General features: G+C 38.7%; 1 protein-coding gene across 5 annotated transcripts in view; it reads left to right on the top strand.

Annotated features, from left to right (window-relative positions):
- Positions 1-14,503, top strand: part of LPIN1 (lipin 1) — a 477,940-nt gene that overhangs the window by 282,258 nt on the left and 181,179 nt on the right. For all 5 annotated transcript variants that reach the window (XM_053709668.1, XM_053709669.1, XM_053709670.1 and 2 more), the window contains exon 5: positions 12,769-12,888. In XM_053709668.1, coding sequence (XP_053565643.1) covers positions 12,769-12,888 — 120 coding nt within the window. The remainder of the gene's footprint in view (positions 1-12,768; positions 12,889-14,503) is intronic.

The following is a 14,503-nucleotide window of genomic DNA, read 5'->3' as shown; positions in this document are numbered from 1 at the left end:
CGTACTTGGACGACATCCTGATTCAAGCGTCGTCTCTGTCAAAAGCAAAGGCTCATACGGACATCGTCCTAGCCTTTCTCAGATCTCACGGATGGAAAGTGAACATAGAAAAAAGTTCTCTGTCCCCGTCAACAAGAGTTCCCTTCTTGGGAACAATAATAGACTCCTTAGAAATGAGGATTTTTCTGACAGAGGTCAGAAAATCAAAACTTCTAAGCTCTTGTCAAGTACTTCATTCTGTTCTTCGTCCTTCCATAGCGCAGTGCATGGAAGTAATAGGATTGATGGTTGTAGCAATGGACATAGTTCCTTTTGCACGAATTCATCTAAGACCATTACAACTGTGCATGCTCAGACAGTGGAATGGGGATTATACAGACTTGTCTCCGACGATTCAAGTAGATCAAAGGACCAGAGATTCACTCCGTTGGTGGCTGATCCTGGACAACCTGTCACAGGGAATGAGCTTCCGCAGACCAGAGTGGGTCATTGTCACGACCGACGCCAGTCTAGTGGGCTGGGGCGCGGTCTGGGAACCCCTGAAAGCTCAGGGTCTATGGTCTCGGGAAGAATCTCTTCTCCCGATAAACATTCTGGAACTGAGAGCGATATTCAATGCTCTCAAAGCTTGGCCTCATCTAGCAAAGGCCAAATTCATAAGGTTTCAATCAGACAACATGACGACAGTTGCATATATCAACCATCAGGGGGGAACAAGGAGTTCCCTGGCGATGGAGGAAGTGACCAAGATAATTCAATGGGCGGAGGATCACTCCTGCCACTTGTCTGCAATCCACATCCCAGGAGTGGAAAATTGGGAAGCGGATTTTCTGAGTCGTCAGACATTCCATCCGGGGGAGTGGGAACTCCATCCGGAAATCTTTGCCCAAATAACTCGATTATGGGGCATTCCAGACATGGATCTGATGGCCTCTCGTCAGAACTTCAAGGTTCCTTGTTACGGGTTCAGATCCAGGGATCCCAAGGCGACTCTAGTAGATGCACTAGTAGCACCTTGGACCTTCAACCTAGCTTATGTATTCCCACCGTTTCCTCTCATTCCCAGGCTGGTAGCCAGGATCAATCAGGAGAGGGCTTCGGTGATCTTGATAGCTCCTGCGTGGCCACGCAGGACTTGGTATGCAGACCTGGTGAATATGTCATCGGCTCCACCATGGAAGCTACCTTTGAGACAGGACCTTCTTGTTCAAGGTCCATTCGTACATCCGAATCTGGTTTCCCTCCAACTGACTGCTTGGAGATTGAACGCTTGATTTTATCAAAGCGTGGGTTTTCAGATTCTGTAATAGATACTCTGATTCAGGCTAGAAAGCCTGTAACTAGAAAAATTTACCATAAGATATGGAAAAAATATATCTGTTGGTGTGAATCTAAAGGATTCTCATGGAACAAGATAAAAATTCCTAAGATTCTATCCTTTCTACAAGAAGGTTTGGAGAAAGGATTATCTGCAAGTTCTCTGAAGGGACAGATCTCTGCTTTATCTGTTTTACTTCACAAAAGGCTGGCAGCTGTGCCAGACGTTCAAGCGTTTGTTCAGGCTCTGGTTAGAATCAAGCCTGTTTACAGACCTTTGACTCCTCCCTGGAGTCTTAATCTAGTTCTTTCAGTTCTTCAAGGGGTTCCGTTTGAACCCTTACATTCCGTAGATATTAAGTTATTATCTTGGAAAGTTTTGTTTTTGGTTGCTATTTCTTCTGCTAGAAGAGTTTCTGAGTTATCTGCTCTGCAGTGTTCTCCGCCCTATCTGGTGTTCCATGCAGATAAGGTGGTTTTGCGTACTAAGCCTGGTTTTCTTCCGAAAGTGGTTTCCAACAAAAATATTAACCAGGAGATAGTTGTACCTTCTTTGTGTCCGAATCCAGTTTCAAAGAAGAAACGTTTGTTACACAATTTGGACGTAGTCCGTGCTCTAAAATTCTATTTAGAGGCCACTAAAGATTTCAGGCAAACATCTTCTTTGTTTGTTGTTTATTCTGGTAAAAGGAGAGGTCAAAAAGCAACTTCTACCTCTCTTTCTTTTTGGCTTAAAAGCATTATCCGATTGGCTTATGAGACTGCCGGACGGCAGCCTCCTGAAAGAATCACAGCTCATTCCACTAGGGCTGTGGCTTCCACATGGGCCTTCAAGAACGAGGCTTCTGTTGACCAGATATGTAAGGCTGCGACTTGGTCTTCACTGCACACTTTTGCCAAATTTTACAAATTTGATACTTTTGCTTCTTCAGAGGCTATTTTTGGGAGAAAGGTTTTGCAAGCCGTGGTGCCTTCCATTTAGGTGACCTGATTTGCTCCCTCCCTTCATCCGTGTCCTAAAGCTTTGGTATTGGTTCCCACAAGTAAGGATGACGCCGTGGACCGGACACACCTATGTTGGAGAAAACAGAATTTATGCTTACCTGATAAATTACTTTCTCCAACGGTGTGTCCGGTCCACGGCCCGCCCTGGTTTTTTTAATCAGGTCTGATGAATTATTTTCTCTAACTACAGTCACCACGGTATCATATGGTTTCTCCTATGCATATTTCCTCCTGTACGTCGGTCGAATGACTGGGGTAGGCGGAGCCTAGGAGGGATCATGTGACCAGCTTTGCTGGGCTCTTTGCCATTTCCTGTTGGGGAAGAGAATATCCCACAAGTAAGGATGACGCCGTGGACCGGACACACCGTTGGAGAAAGTAATTTATCAGGTAAGCATAAATTCTGTTTTTTTGGCAAAGTGACTAAAATGTTTGCATACTTTATTCCTGATTGTATTCAAACTTGAAAGTGCTGTAAAAAGCTAAGAACACACACAACACACACTCTCATACAACACACACACACACTCTCATACAACACACACACAACACACACTCTCATACAACACACACACGAATACACACCACACACTCTCATACAACACACACACACACACACACAACACACACTCTCATACAACACACACACACAACACACAATCTCATACAACACACACACGCATACACAGCACACACTCTCATACAACACACACACAACACACACTCTCATACAACACACAAACACACACTCTCATACAACACACACACAACACACACTCTCATACAACACACACACACACAACACACACTCTCATACAACACACACACGCATACACACCACACACTCTCATACAACACACACACCACACATACTCTTATAACACACACCCACACACCAAACACTCTCATACAACACACACACCACACACACTCTCATACGACACACACACCACACATACTCTTATAACACACACCCACACACCAAACACTCTCATACAACACACACCACACAATCTCATACAATACACACACAAGCCAAATGGTGTTGTGACCCAGTAATGGGTTCCTACCCGTGGTTTGAAGAACCCTGCTCTATCTGAATCATGAAAGAGACATTTTAGTTTTCATGACCCTTTATTGTCATTTAGCCAAAAATGAATATGGAGAGCATAGCTGCTGTCACATTTTATGTATTTAATGGGTCATAATAGTTGAAAAATGGCATGCTCTAATTTGTTAGAACATTTCTTTTTAAGACTATCGACCGTAGACTACTGGATCAGATGTGGTTTCACTCAGAACCTAGCAGTGCTCCGTGGGTCCTGAGCGATTCTTCTACTGTGTGGTTAACCTCTTTGCAGGGGTTAAACACACAGTAGTGTAGGGTCAATAGTCTTAAAATTAGTTCATGTAATTTTTTTACTACTATGTTGAAGTTGAATATTTATTTTAATACAACCAGAGACTGCTATTTTGTACATTGCTTTTTATTTATCTCATCTGGCTGCCTCTGACATAACCTATAATCAGCTAGATTACAAGTTTTGCGTTGCGGCTTGTAACTCTTAAAATATGGTATTTTCAGCGTTAAAACAGCACCGCCGCTATTACAAGTCTTGTCGGTATAGGTGTACCGCACACCCTTTAGCCTGTATCGCAACGTCAGTCCTGCACATGTGAAAATGACGTATTTTCATGGGATTCCCATAGCGCTGGTATTACAAGTTTTGCAGTGAGGCTAAAACGTTAGCGTTAAAGCATAAAACGACAAGATCTGTACCGCCATCTAAAGTCAGTAGTTATGAGTTTTACGTTACAAAGCTGTAGCATAAAACTCATAACTTAACTGCTACAAAGTACACTAAACACCCATAATCTACTTATTAACCTCTAAACCGAGGCCCTCACGCATCACAAACACTATATTAAATTTATTAACCCCTAATCCGCCGCTCCCCGGCATCGTCACCACTATACTAAAGTTATTAACCCCTAAACCACCACCCTCCCGCATAAAAAACACTATTTAAATATTATTAACCCCTAATCTGCAGTCTGTCCACACCGCCGCTATAATAAACCTATTAACCCCTAAACCGCAAGCCCCGCACAACGAAATATACTAAAACAAACTATTAACCCCTAAACCGAAAGCCTCCCACAACGAAATATACTAAAATAAACTATTAACCCCTAAACCGAAAGCCCCCCACAACGAAATAAACTAATTTAAACTAGTAACCCCTAAACCTAACGACCTCCTAACTTTATATTAACATTCCAATTTCTCTATCTTAAATTAAATTAAATTAAAACTTACCTGTCAAATTAAAAAAAAAAAAATTTAAACTAACAATTAAACTATTATAATTATTAAACTAAAATTAAACTAAGTACCAATTAAATAAAACTAAACTACCAATAAAAAATCATAACACTACTCTAAAAATTACAAAAAGTATCTACCTACAAAAAATAAAAAATAAATTATAAAAAAACCCCAAAAACACTAAATTATGAAAAATAACAAACAAAATATCAAAAATAAAAAAAGAATTACACCTAATCTAATAGCCCTATCAAAATAAAAAGCCCACCCAAAATAAAAAGCCCTAGCCTTCAATAAACTACCAATGGCCCTTAAAAGGGCCTTTTGTAGGGCATTGCCCCCAAAATATCCGCTCTTTTACCTGTAAAAAAAATACAAAACCCCCCCAACAGTAAAACCCACCATCCCCACAACCAACCCCCCAAATAAAAATCCTTACTCTAAAATACCTTAGCTAACCATTGCCCTGTAAAGGGCATTTGTATAGGCATTGCCCTTAAAAGGGCATTTAGGTCTTTTACTGCCCAGACCCTAAACTAAAAAAAAACCCCACCCAAAAAAACATTAAAAAAACCTAACACTAACCCCAAGACGATCCACTTACAGTTGTTGAAGTCCCGCTTGAAGGATCCATCCAGCCGGCGAAGTCCTCATCCATGCAACAAGAAATCTTCATCCAGACGGCCTCTTCTATCTTCATCCAGCCGGCGCGGAGCACGTCCATACTGAAGACATCCGACGTGGAGCTCCTCTTCTTACTGTCGCCGCCGTAAACTGAATCTTCAGTGCAAGTGACGTCATCTAAGATGGCGTCCCTTGCATTCCTATTGTCTGAAGGATTTGAATTAGCCAATAGGAATTATGGCTGTTAAAATCCTATTGGCTATTCAAATCAGCCAATAGAATTTAAGCAGCTCTCATTCTATTGGCTAATTCGAATTAGTGTTTGTATTTTTTTTAACAGGTAAAAGAGCTGATATCTTTGGGACAAAGCCCAACAAAAGGCCATTTTAAGGGCCATTGGTAGTTTATTGTAGGCTAGTTTTTTTTATTTTGGGTGGGCTTTTTTTTTATTTTGATAGGGCTATTAGATTAGGTGTATTTCTTTATTTTTGATAATTTGTTATTTTGTGTAATGTATATTTTTAGTTTTTTTTTTTTAAAGTAAAAGAGCTGTTTATCTCAGGGCAATGCCCTACAAAATGGGGGCCCTTGGTAGTTTGGGGGGGGTGGGGGTTTGTATACTGTTAGGGGGTGTTTGTATTAATTTTAAAGTAAAAGAGTTATCTCAGGGCAATGCCCAAATTCTAGAGTAGGATTTTTTATTTTGTGGTGTTTTTTTTAAGGGTATTAGAATAGGGTTAATCTTTATTTTTTTTTGATAATTTCGTTTTTTTTTGTATAATGGTAGGTTTTAGTGTGACATGTTAGGTTTTATTTTACATGTAAATTTGTATTTATTTTAACTAGGTAGTTAATAAATAGTTAATAACTATTTACTAACTAGTCAAAATAAATACAAACTTACCTGTGAAACAAAAATAAAATCTAAGATAGCTACAATGTAACTATTAGTAAGTATTTAGTTTTAAATAGGAATTATTTAGTTAATAATAGAAAATTTAATTTAGATCTAATTTATTTATTTTAAAGTTAGGGGGTGTTAGGGTTAGGTTTAGGGTTAGGGGTTTCATTTAGCTTGTTGCGATGTGGGGGGCTGGCGGTTTAGGGGTTAATAGGTTTATTTAGTTAATAATTGTATCTTTAATTTAGCTATATTTTTTTATGTTAAAGATAGGGGGGTTAGGGTTATGTTAGGTTTAGGGGTTAATATAGTTTAATTTAGTTTGTTGCGATGTGGGGGGCTGGCAGTTTAGGGGTTAATAAATGTAGTATAGTGGCAGCAATATCTGGAGCGGCAGATTAGGGATTAATAATTTTATTAAGGTAGCAGCGATATCGGAAGCAGCAGATTAGAGGTTAATAACTGTAGGTAGTTGTCAGTGATGTCAGGAGCAGCAGGTTAGGGGTGTTTAGACGTAGGGTTTATGCTAGGGTGTTAGGTTTAAACAGTATTTTAATTTCCCCATAGACATCAATGGGGCTGCGTTACGGAACTTTTGTTTCCGTGATCGCAGGTGTTAGGCTTTTTTTTGGCCGGCTCTCCCCATTGATGTCTATGGGGAAATCGTGCATGAGCACGTCAAACACAGCGCTTGTTTTGGGTGCAGTATGGAGCTCAACGCAACCATATCGCATGCAAAAGGCGTATGTTTGCAAACTTGTAATAGCAGCACTATAGTACATTAAATAACGTATCTTTTGTGGCGTTCGTTAATTTCTCTATAGCGCTCAAAACTCGTAATCTAGCTGATTTTTTTTTCCCAGCTAGTTTGGACTGGCCTAAATTTGCTTGTCCCTAAGAACAAAATAAATCTTGCTAAACTAATAAACATATATAGCATGAGCTCTGCACATGTGCAATTAGCAGTTAATGAAAGAGACTGGGGCAGATGAAGCTGTTTCAGCACTGATTCACACATACACACACAATCTACATTTTAAAATCCAAGACTTTCAAATGAAGAAGAATGTTCCCATTTTTTCTCTCTAAATATCAAGAAAACAATTTAGAATGTTTGCAGATTAAAAACAAACAATTCTTATTGTAAATAGAGAAACTTCAGATGAACAAGGCTTTAGCACAGCTATTTGCTTGAGTACCACAAACCAACCTGTGCAAACACAGACCTTGATGCCTCATTTCCAGACAGAACAGGAAAGAGTCAGGTGTAGAAAAGGGGAGCAGGTTCAAATGAAAAATATAGGTGGACATTCTGCAAAGGGAGAGAGGTATCACACGGTCAAATGCTGCACCATATAATCATAAGAACATGGGGGATGCCATCCATTCCAATGGGACTCATAAAATAGGTACTTATTGCAAGTTAGGATGCAGATTATATGCACTGTATGACCTCGTTGTGGGCTTATGTTAAACAAACAATATGCTGTATATGTTCTGTGTTATAAAATTATTTGTTTTGTACTTGGTATGTTTCCTTTACCAGCAAGTGTGGTGTATTTTACTCTAGGACAGAAAAAAAATTGTAAATAGTTTGGTGACATCTAGTGGTGAGATTTGAGTTTGAAATATAAAGCCTATGTTCTTTCTAAGACTCTAAAGCAGTGCTTTCCAAACTGTGTGTCGGGACACACTAGTGTGTCGGCAGCAGTGTGTAGGTGTGTCCCTGCTTCAGCACAAAATTTTTTTTAATTTTTTTTTTTTGGTTTCTGACTTTCCGCCTGCCTGCTACGCATATCACATGGTTGACACGTGATTGATACCTAGGGGGATACAGATCATCTTAACCTATTGGCGCAGCTCAGTGGGAACTGAAACTATTCCCATTGGCGGCACATTGGCTCCTGGCTGCACGTGTAGTCTCCTTAATTGGCTCATGACTGCATGTGTAGTCAGTGAGTGGGACAGCAGTGTGTTTGCAGCGTGGGCAGTAGTCAATCGGACTCACCGAACTCTGAGGGCGGCAGCTTAAATGCTGAGCTGAAGTTGGTGGGTTTTTATTGCAGCTAGCTCCCAGTAGTGCATTGCTGCTCCGGCTCTTGATATATGGATAGGAAGTGGAAGCTTAAAAATGCTTGATGATGAAATGCGAGTGTTTTTATCTAATATTCCACTAAATATTCAGAAATTGTGTTCATCCCATCAACCTCATACATCCCATTAAAATAGTAAGTAGCTATTGGTGTTATTAAACTTTTTAATTTCTTGCACATACATACTGTTACTTGTAAATACATTTCATTATTATATAATTTATGTATGTGTCTGTATCTCTTAAAACAAGTTAGTTTAACCTCCTTTTTGCTGGTACAACTGATTTACTGTGTCGCGAAATGATGTAGGTATAAAAAGTGTGTCACCAACATAACAAGTTTGGAAAGCTCTGCTCTAAAGGAATTGACAACACAACATATATCACTAGAGGTGTTTCTTGTGTCTTTAACCCCTTAATGACCAACGACGTGCAGGGTACGTCCTCCAAAAAAATGTCCTTAACGACCAAGGACGTACCCTGCACGTCGTTGGTCTTTGAAAGCAGTGGAAGCGATCCTGATCACTTCCAGCTGCTTTCATGTTATTGCAGTGATGCCTCGATATAGAGGCATCCTGCAATAACTTTTTTAAGCAGTCCGATACAGAGAGAGCCACTCTGTGGCCCTCTCTGCATCGGCTATGATCGTTGGTGGGTGGGAGCGTGTCCAGGGAGGCCATCAGTAGAGGAGGGGGGCGGGATCGCGTGTGCGTGCGCGTGCACGGGAGCGTGCGCGGGAGCGTGCACGCGCGTGCACGTGTGAAACTGCCAAAAAAATAAATTGAAGTGGAAGAGGCACAAGGTAGGACTCAGTGGGAGAGAGGGTGGGAATAAAAAATATTAATGATCTGGGAGAGGGTGGGGGGTTGGGTGTTAAGGGGGGTAAGCTACACTACAGAAAATATTAAAATAAACTTTTGATTTCAAACTGGGTACCGGCAGACAGCTGCCAGTACCCACAATGGTGCACAATAAGGCAGAGGAGGGGGTAGAGAGCTGTTTGGGGGGATCAGGGAGGTTGGGGCTAAGGGGGGGGGGTCCTACACAGCAGAATTATTTTATTTTTTTAAACAAAAAAAACCAAAACTTTTATTTTAGTACTGGCAGACTTTCTGCCAGTACTTAAGATGGCGGGGACAATTGTGGGGTGGGGGAGGGAAGACAGGTGTTTGGGAGGGATCAGGGGGTGTGATGTGTCAGGTGGGAGGCTGATCTCTACACTAAAGCTAAAATTAACCCTGCAAGCTCCTTATAAGCTACCTAATTAACCCCTTCACTGCTAGCCATAATACACGTGTGATGCGCAGCAGCATTTAGCGGCCTTCTAATTACCAAAAAGCAACGCCAAAGTCATATATGTCTGCTATTTCTGAACAAAGGGGATCCTAGAGAAGCATTTACAACCATGTGTGCCATAATTGCACAAGCTGTTAGTAAATAATTTCAGTGAGAAACATAAAATTGTGAAAAATGTAGCGTTTTTTTCAATTTGATCGCATTTGGCGGTGAAATGGTGGCATGAAATATACCAAAATGTGCCTAGATCAATACTTGGGGTTGTCTACTGCACTACACTAAAGCTAAAATTAACCCTACAAGCTCCCTACATGCTCCCTAACTAACCCCTTCACTGCTGGGCATAATACACGTGTGGTGCACAGTGGCATTCAGCGGCCTTCTAATTACCAAAAAGCAACGCCAAAGCCATATATGTCTGCTATTTCTGAACAAAGGGGATCCCAGAGAAGCATTTACAACCATTTATGCCATAATTGCACAAGTTGTTTGTAAATAATTTCAGTGAGAAACCTAAAGTTTGTGAAAAAATTTGTGAAAAAGTGAACGATTTTTTTTATTTGATGGCATTTGGCGGTGAAATGGTGGCATCAAATATACCAAAATGGGCCTAGATCAATACTTTGGGATGTCTTCTAAAAAAAAATATACACATGTCAAGGGATATTCAGGGATTCCTGAAAGATATCAGTGTCCCAATGTAACTAGCGCTAATTTTGAAAAAAAGTGGTTTGGAAATAGCAAAGTGCTACTTGTATTTATTGCCCTATAACTTGCAAAAAAAGCAAAGAACATGTAAAAATTGGGTATTTCTAAACTCTGGACAAAATTTAGAAACTATTTAGCATGGGAGTTTTTTGGTGGTTGTAGATGTGTAACAGATTTTGGGGATCAATGTTAGAAAAAGTGTGTTTTTTCCATTTTTTTCCTCATATTTTATAATTTTTTTATAGTAAATTATAAGATATGATGAAAATAATGGTATCTTTAGAAAGTCCATTTAATGGCGAGAAAAACGATATATAATATGTGTGGGTACAGTAAATAAGTAAGAGGAAAATTACAGCTAAACACAAACACCGCAAAAATGTAAAAATAGCCTTGGTCCCAAACGGACAGAAAATGGAAAAGTGCTGTGGTCATTAAGGGGTTAATCAAAAATATAGTTTAAATGCACCTGTTATTCTGTCCTCTATGTGTGGTGCCATAGAGCAGTGTTTCCCAACCTTTTGTAGCAAGTACCCCTCAAGGCATACAGTTGTTTCCTATGTATGTACCCCAACTGTAGCACAAATATTGATTTTTTTACATGAGCAAAAATGAAATCAAGTGCATCACTTGATTTCACAAGCTTGTATCAGATATGTTAGTGCAGAATTATATAACATTAGCTTAGTGGCAGATTTATACATTAAAGGATTTCACAGCGCATCCGATCTCGCCATTAAACTGAATGTAGCTCGCTCCCGCTACTAGACCAGAGCGGGAGCAAGCTATATTTAGTTTAATGGCGCAATGTGACTAGACAGCGTTGCCATGATGCACTAAGGAAAACCAGACCCACTCAGTAGAGCAAGGAGCGGCGTTCTGGAAAAAATAACTTTTAAATAAAAATTCTCTGCAATCCTTTAATGTATAAATCTGCCACTAAGTTAATGTTCTATAATTCTGCACTACATTAGTTTGTACGTTTACTGCCCCTTTAATGTTTGGCAATATTATCACAGAGAATAATAAACACATATAACACAGATATATAGTCCATTGATATGAATAATTATATGCAATCAATGTGCTTCTTATATTAAAAAAAGAGGTAAATTTAAATTTTCTGCATGATGATGGATGGAAGTAATATTTAAGGTACCAACTTTCTATATTTAATAACAATTTCATGCACAGTTTATCTGTCTCGTTTTACTGCGGCACACGTCAGTATGATGCGCTTTACCTATTTCACAGCGGCAGATTTATCTGGCACTTGTCTCTGTGACACTTAATTACAGTAATACACTTTCTCTGTTCATATCAGTGAAGCTCAACTCCAGCCCTCATATGACAGACTATAAGGTTTTACCAATTTGAGATGAATCAGTGATTGAGCAGTCATACAACCCAGGTAGGAAAATACTCACACTCTGCCCTGTTAGAAATGCTTAAGGGTAGAAATGAGAAACAAATTCCTTTGATGTGTCATGTTTACAATAGCTACATCAGGGAAAAAAATACTGAAGGCCAGTGCTTGGAGTACCCTTTGCCAATACCCCAAGGGTACACGTAACACAGGTTGAGAAACTAGGCCATAGAGTTCCTATATATATATATATATATATATATATATATATATATATATATATATATATATATATATATATATATATATATATATATATATACTCGCCTGTTTGGATCTATGATCGTTGCCACTCGGCAGTTTAAAGATTATACCTGTCCTGATGAAGGCCCAACTGAGGGCTGAAACGTCAACCATGTATTAATGTTCTAAGAATAAAGAAAATATTCTTCTCTATACAAATCCTGAGAGTGCCTTTCTTCCACACTGATCTCTCTCTCTCTCTCTCTCTCTCTCTCTCTCTCTCTCTCTCTCTCTGTCTCTCTGTCTCTGTCTCTCTCTCTCTCTGTCTCTCTCTCTCTCTCTCTCTCTCTCTCTCTCTCTGTCTCTCTCTCTCTCTCTCTCTCTCTCTCTCTCTCTCTCTCTCTCTCTCTCTCTCTCTCTATATATATATGTATATATATATATATATATATATATATATATATATATATATATATATATATATATATATATATATATATATACATACTGTATGTATATATATATATATATATATATATATATATATATATATATATATATATAATGTGTGTGTTTAATGCTGCAGCATATGTTTATGCCTGGCGACATATTTATGCAATAGCATATAAACTGTAGTTGATACATAGAATTACTTTACAGAGAGTAGTGGGAGTGAGTGCAATAAAGAAATTAACTACACATTGAATATGCACAGGGCTATGAGGATTAATATAGCCTACAGTTCATATAGGAAAATTAGAACTTTCAAATGGTTGCTCTGGTTCCTATCTGCTCTGTCATAGCTGTATTTGTATATTTTCAGTTGAAGGTTTAAATGAAACCAATTCTAGAGATCTGTCTTATATAATTTTTTGTGTCTTTTCTAGGTCCTCCCTGCAGAACAGCTACAGTGAAAGAGTGTGTGACATGAACCTATCACAGGTCAATTCATTCTCCAAGCCTAACACCTATCCTCATTCGGATGGGGAGTGGACCCCACTGCAGAGGTGTGTAGCTCACTGTGCACGTGATTACCTTGCTTGCTTGAATCTGATCTAGTAAAGTACTTAATTACCTGCTTTAGATGACCACAGAAGCCATATAGGGGCCGGATTATCTGCGCGAGCCTTCAGGCTCTTAAGACCACTGCTCCATAACTGGTCCGCCTTCTCTGAGGCTGCGGACATCAATCCGCACCGATCCTATACAATCGGGCTGGTTGACACCCCCTGCTAGTGGCCGATAGCACCCATCGCGCAAACAACATAACATATTCACATTAGCAAATGTGAAATATTTACTGTAAATACATAGTTAAAATCTTTTTAAATATGAATATTGCATAAATATGTTATATCATGTTTTCATCTACTTAATGGCAAAGAGCTCTAATGCACTTATATATATGTTTATATATGATTGTGTACATATATATTAATGTTTTTATATGTGTATATGTGAATGTAAATACATATATATATATACACACAAATACATCTTTAGCAATGTATATGTATGACTCAATGTTAAAGCCCTTTGCCTGCCTTTTTTTCCCTAACACCCGAGATTTTATATCTTTTAAACATTTATAACTTTTTTGTGCAATATTTTTTTTTTTATTATGAGTGCAACTGTACTTTGTAATGTATTTTGTGCACCTTTTTTGTTTTTGAAAATAGTTAACCATAGCTATTACAGCGGTAAGGATTGAAGTGTAAATGGCGATTGTGCTAGAGCAATCGCGATTGTGCTCAACTTGTAATATCAGCGCAATGAAAAACGCTTGCAAAAAGACTATCGCTTGCGCAAAACTGTTTATACCTCACTTGTAATTTAGTCCAGTATATCTACCTTGTAGGGAATAACAATAAATATACTACTATTCACTATTTAACCTACCACAGTTATCTATTGTATAAATGAATAGCAAAAACCTTACAGGTTTCAGTACTCCCATAAGAGAAATTAAAACCTTAAAGTGATTCTAAAGTTTAAAGAATTAAAGCCCAGTTTCTAAAAATACTCTTAAAAACAGTGGCATTTTAATTTATTAAACTTTACAAACACATTTTTTTTTAAATACTTACCATTTGTTAGGGTAAACAGACCGTTGGTCTCTGCCCGCTTTTCCTTCTGTATTTTGCAGATTGATGATAAACCCGGCTTCCTCCAATCCTTGCATGGCCCCATTGGCTTCCAGTTTGTGGGGCCCACAATGATTGGAGGAAGCCGGATTTGTCATTGATATGCAAAATACAGAAGGAGAAGTGGGCGGAGGACCGGCGGTCTGTTTACCCAAACAAAATGGTAAGTATTTAAAAATAGAAATAAAAAAAGAGCATGTTTGTAAAGTTTAATGAATTAAAGATCCACTGTTTTTAACCGTATTTTTAGACACTGGCCTTTAATTCTTTAAACTTTACAATCACTTTAAAGGCACATGATACAAAAGAGTAGGCTAGGTAAACATACTGAAGAGATTTTTAAGTGGTGTATCTCTGGTCCATGCTAGAATTGCAAACCCCTGCAAATTGTACTGATAAAATATCTTTTAATATACTTAAAATATTTATTTTTTAGAAATCATTTACAACGGAGTTCTCAATTGCTGATATATACTCC

This window comes from Bombina bombina, chromosome 4, assembly GCF_027579735.1.
Source record: "Bombina bombina isolate aBomBom1 chromosome 4, aBomBom1.pri, whole genome shotgun sequence".
Lineage (NCBI taxonomy): Eukaryota > Metazoa > Chordata > Amphibia > Anura > Bombinatoridae > Bombina > Bombina bombina.
This window is presented reverse-complemented; position numbering and strand designations above follow the sequence as displayed.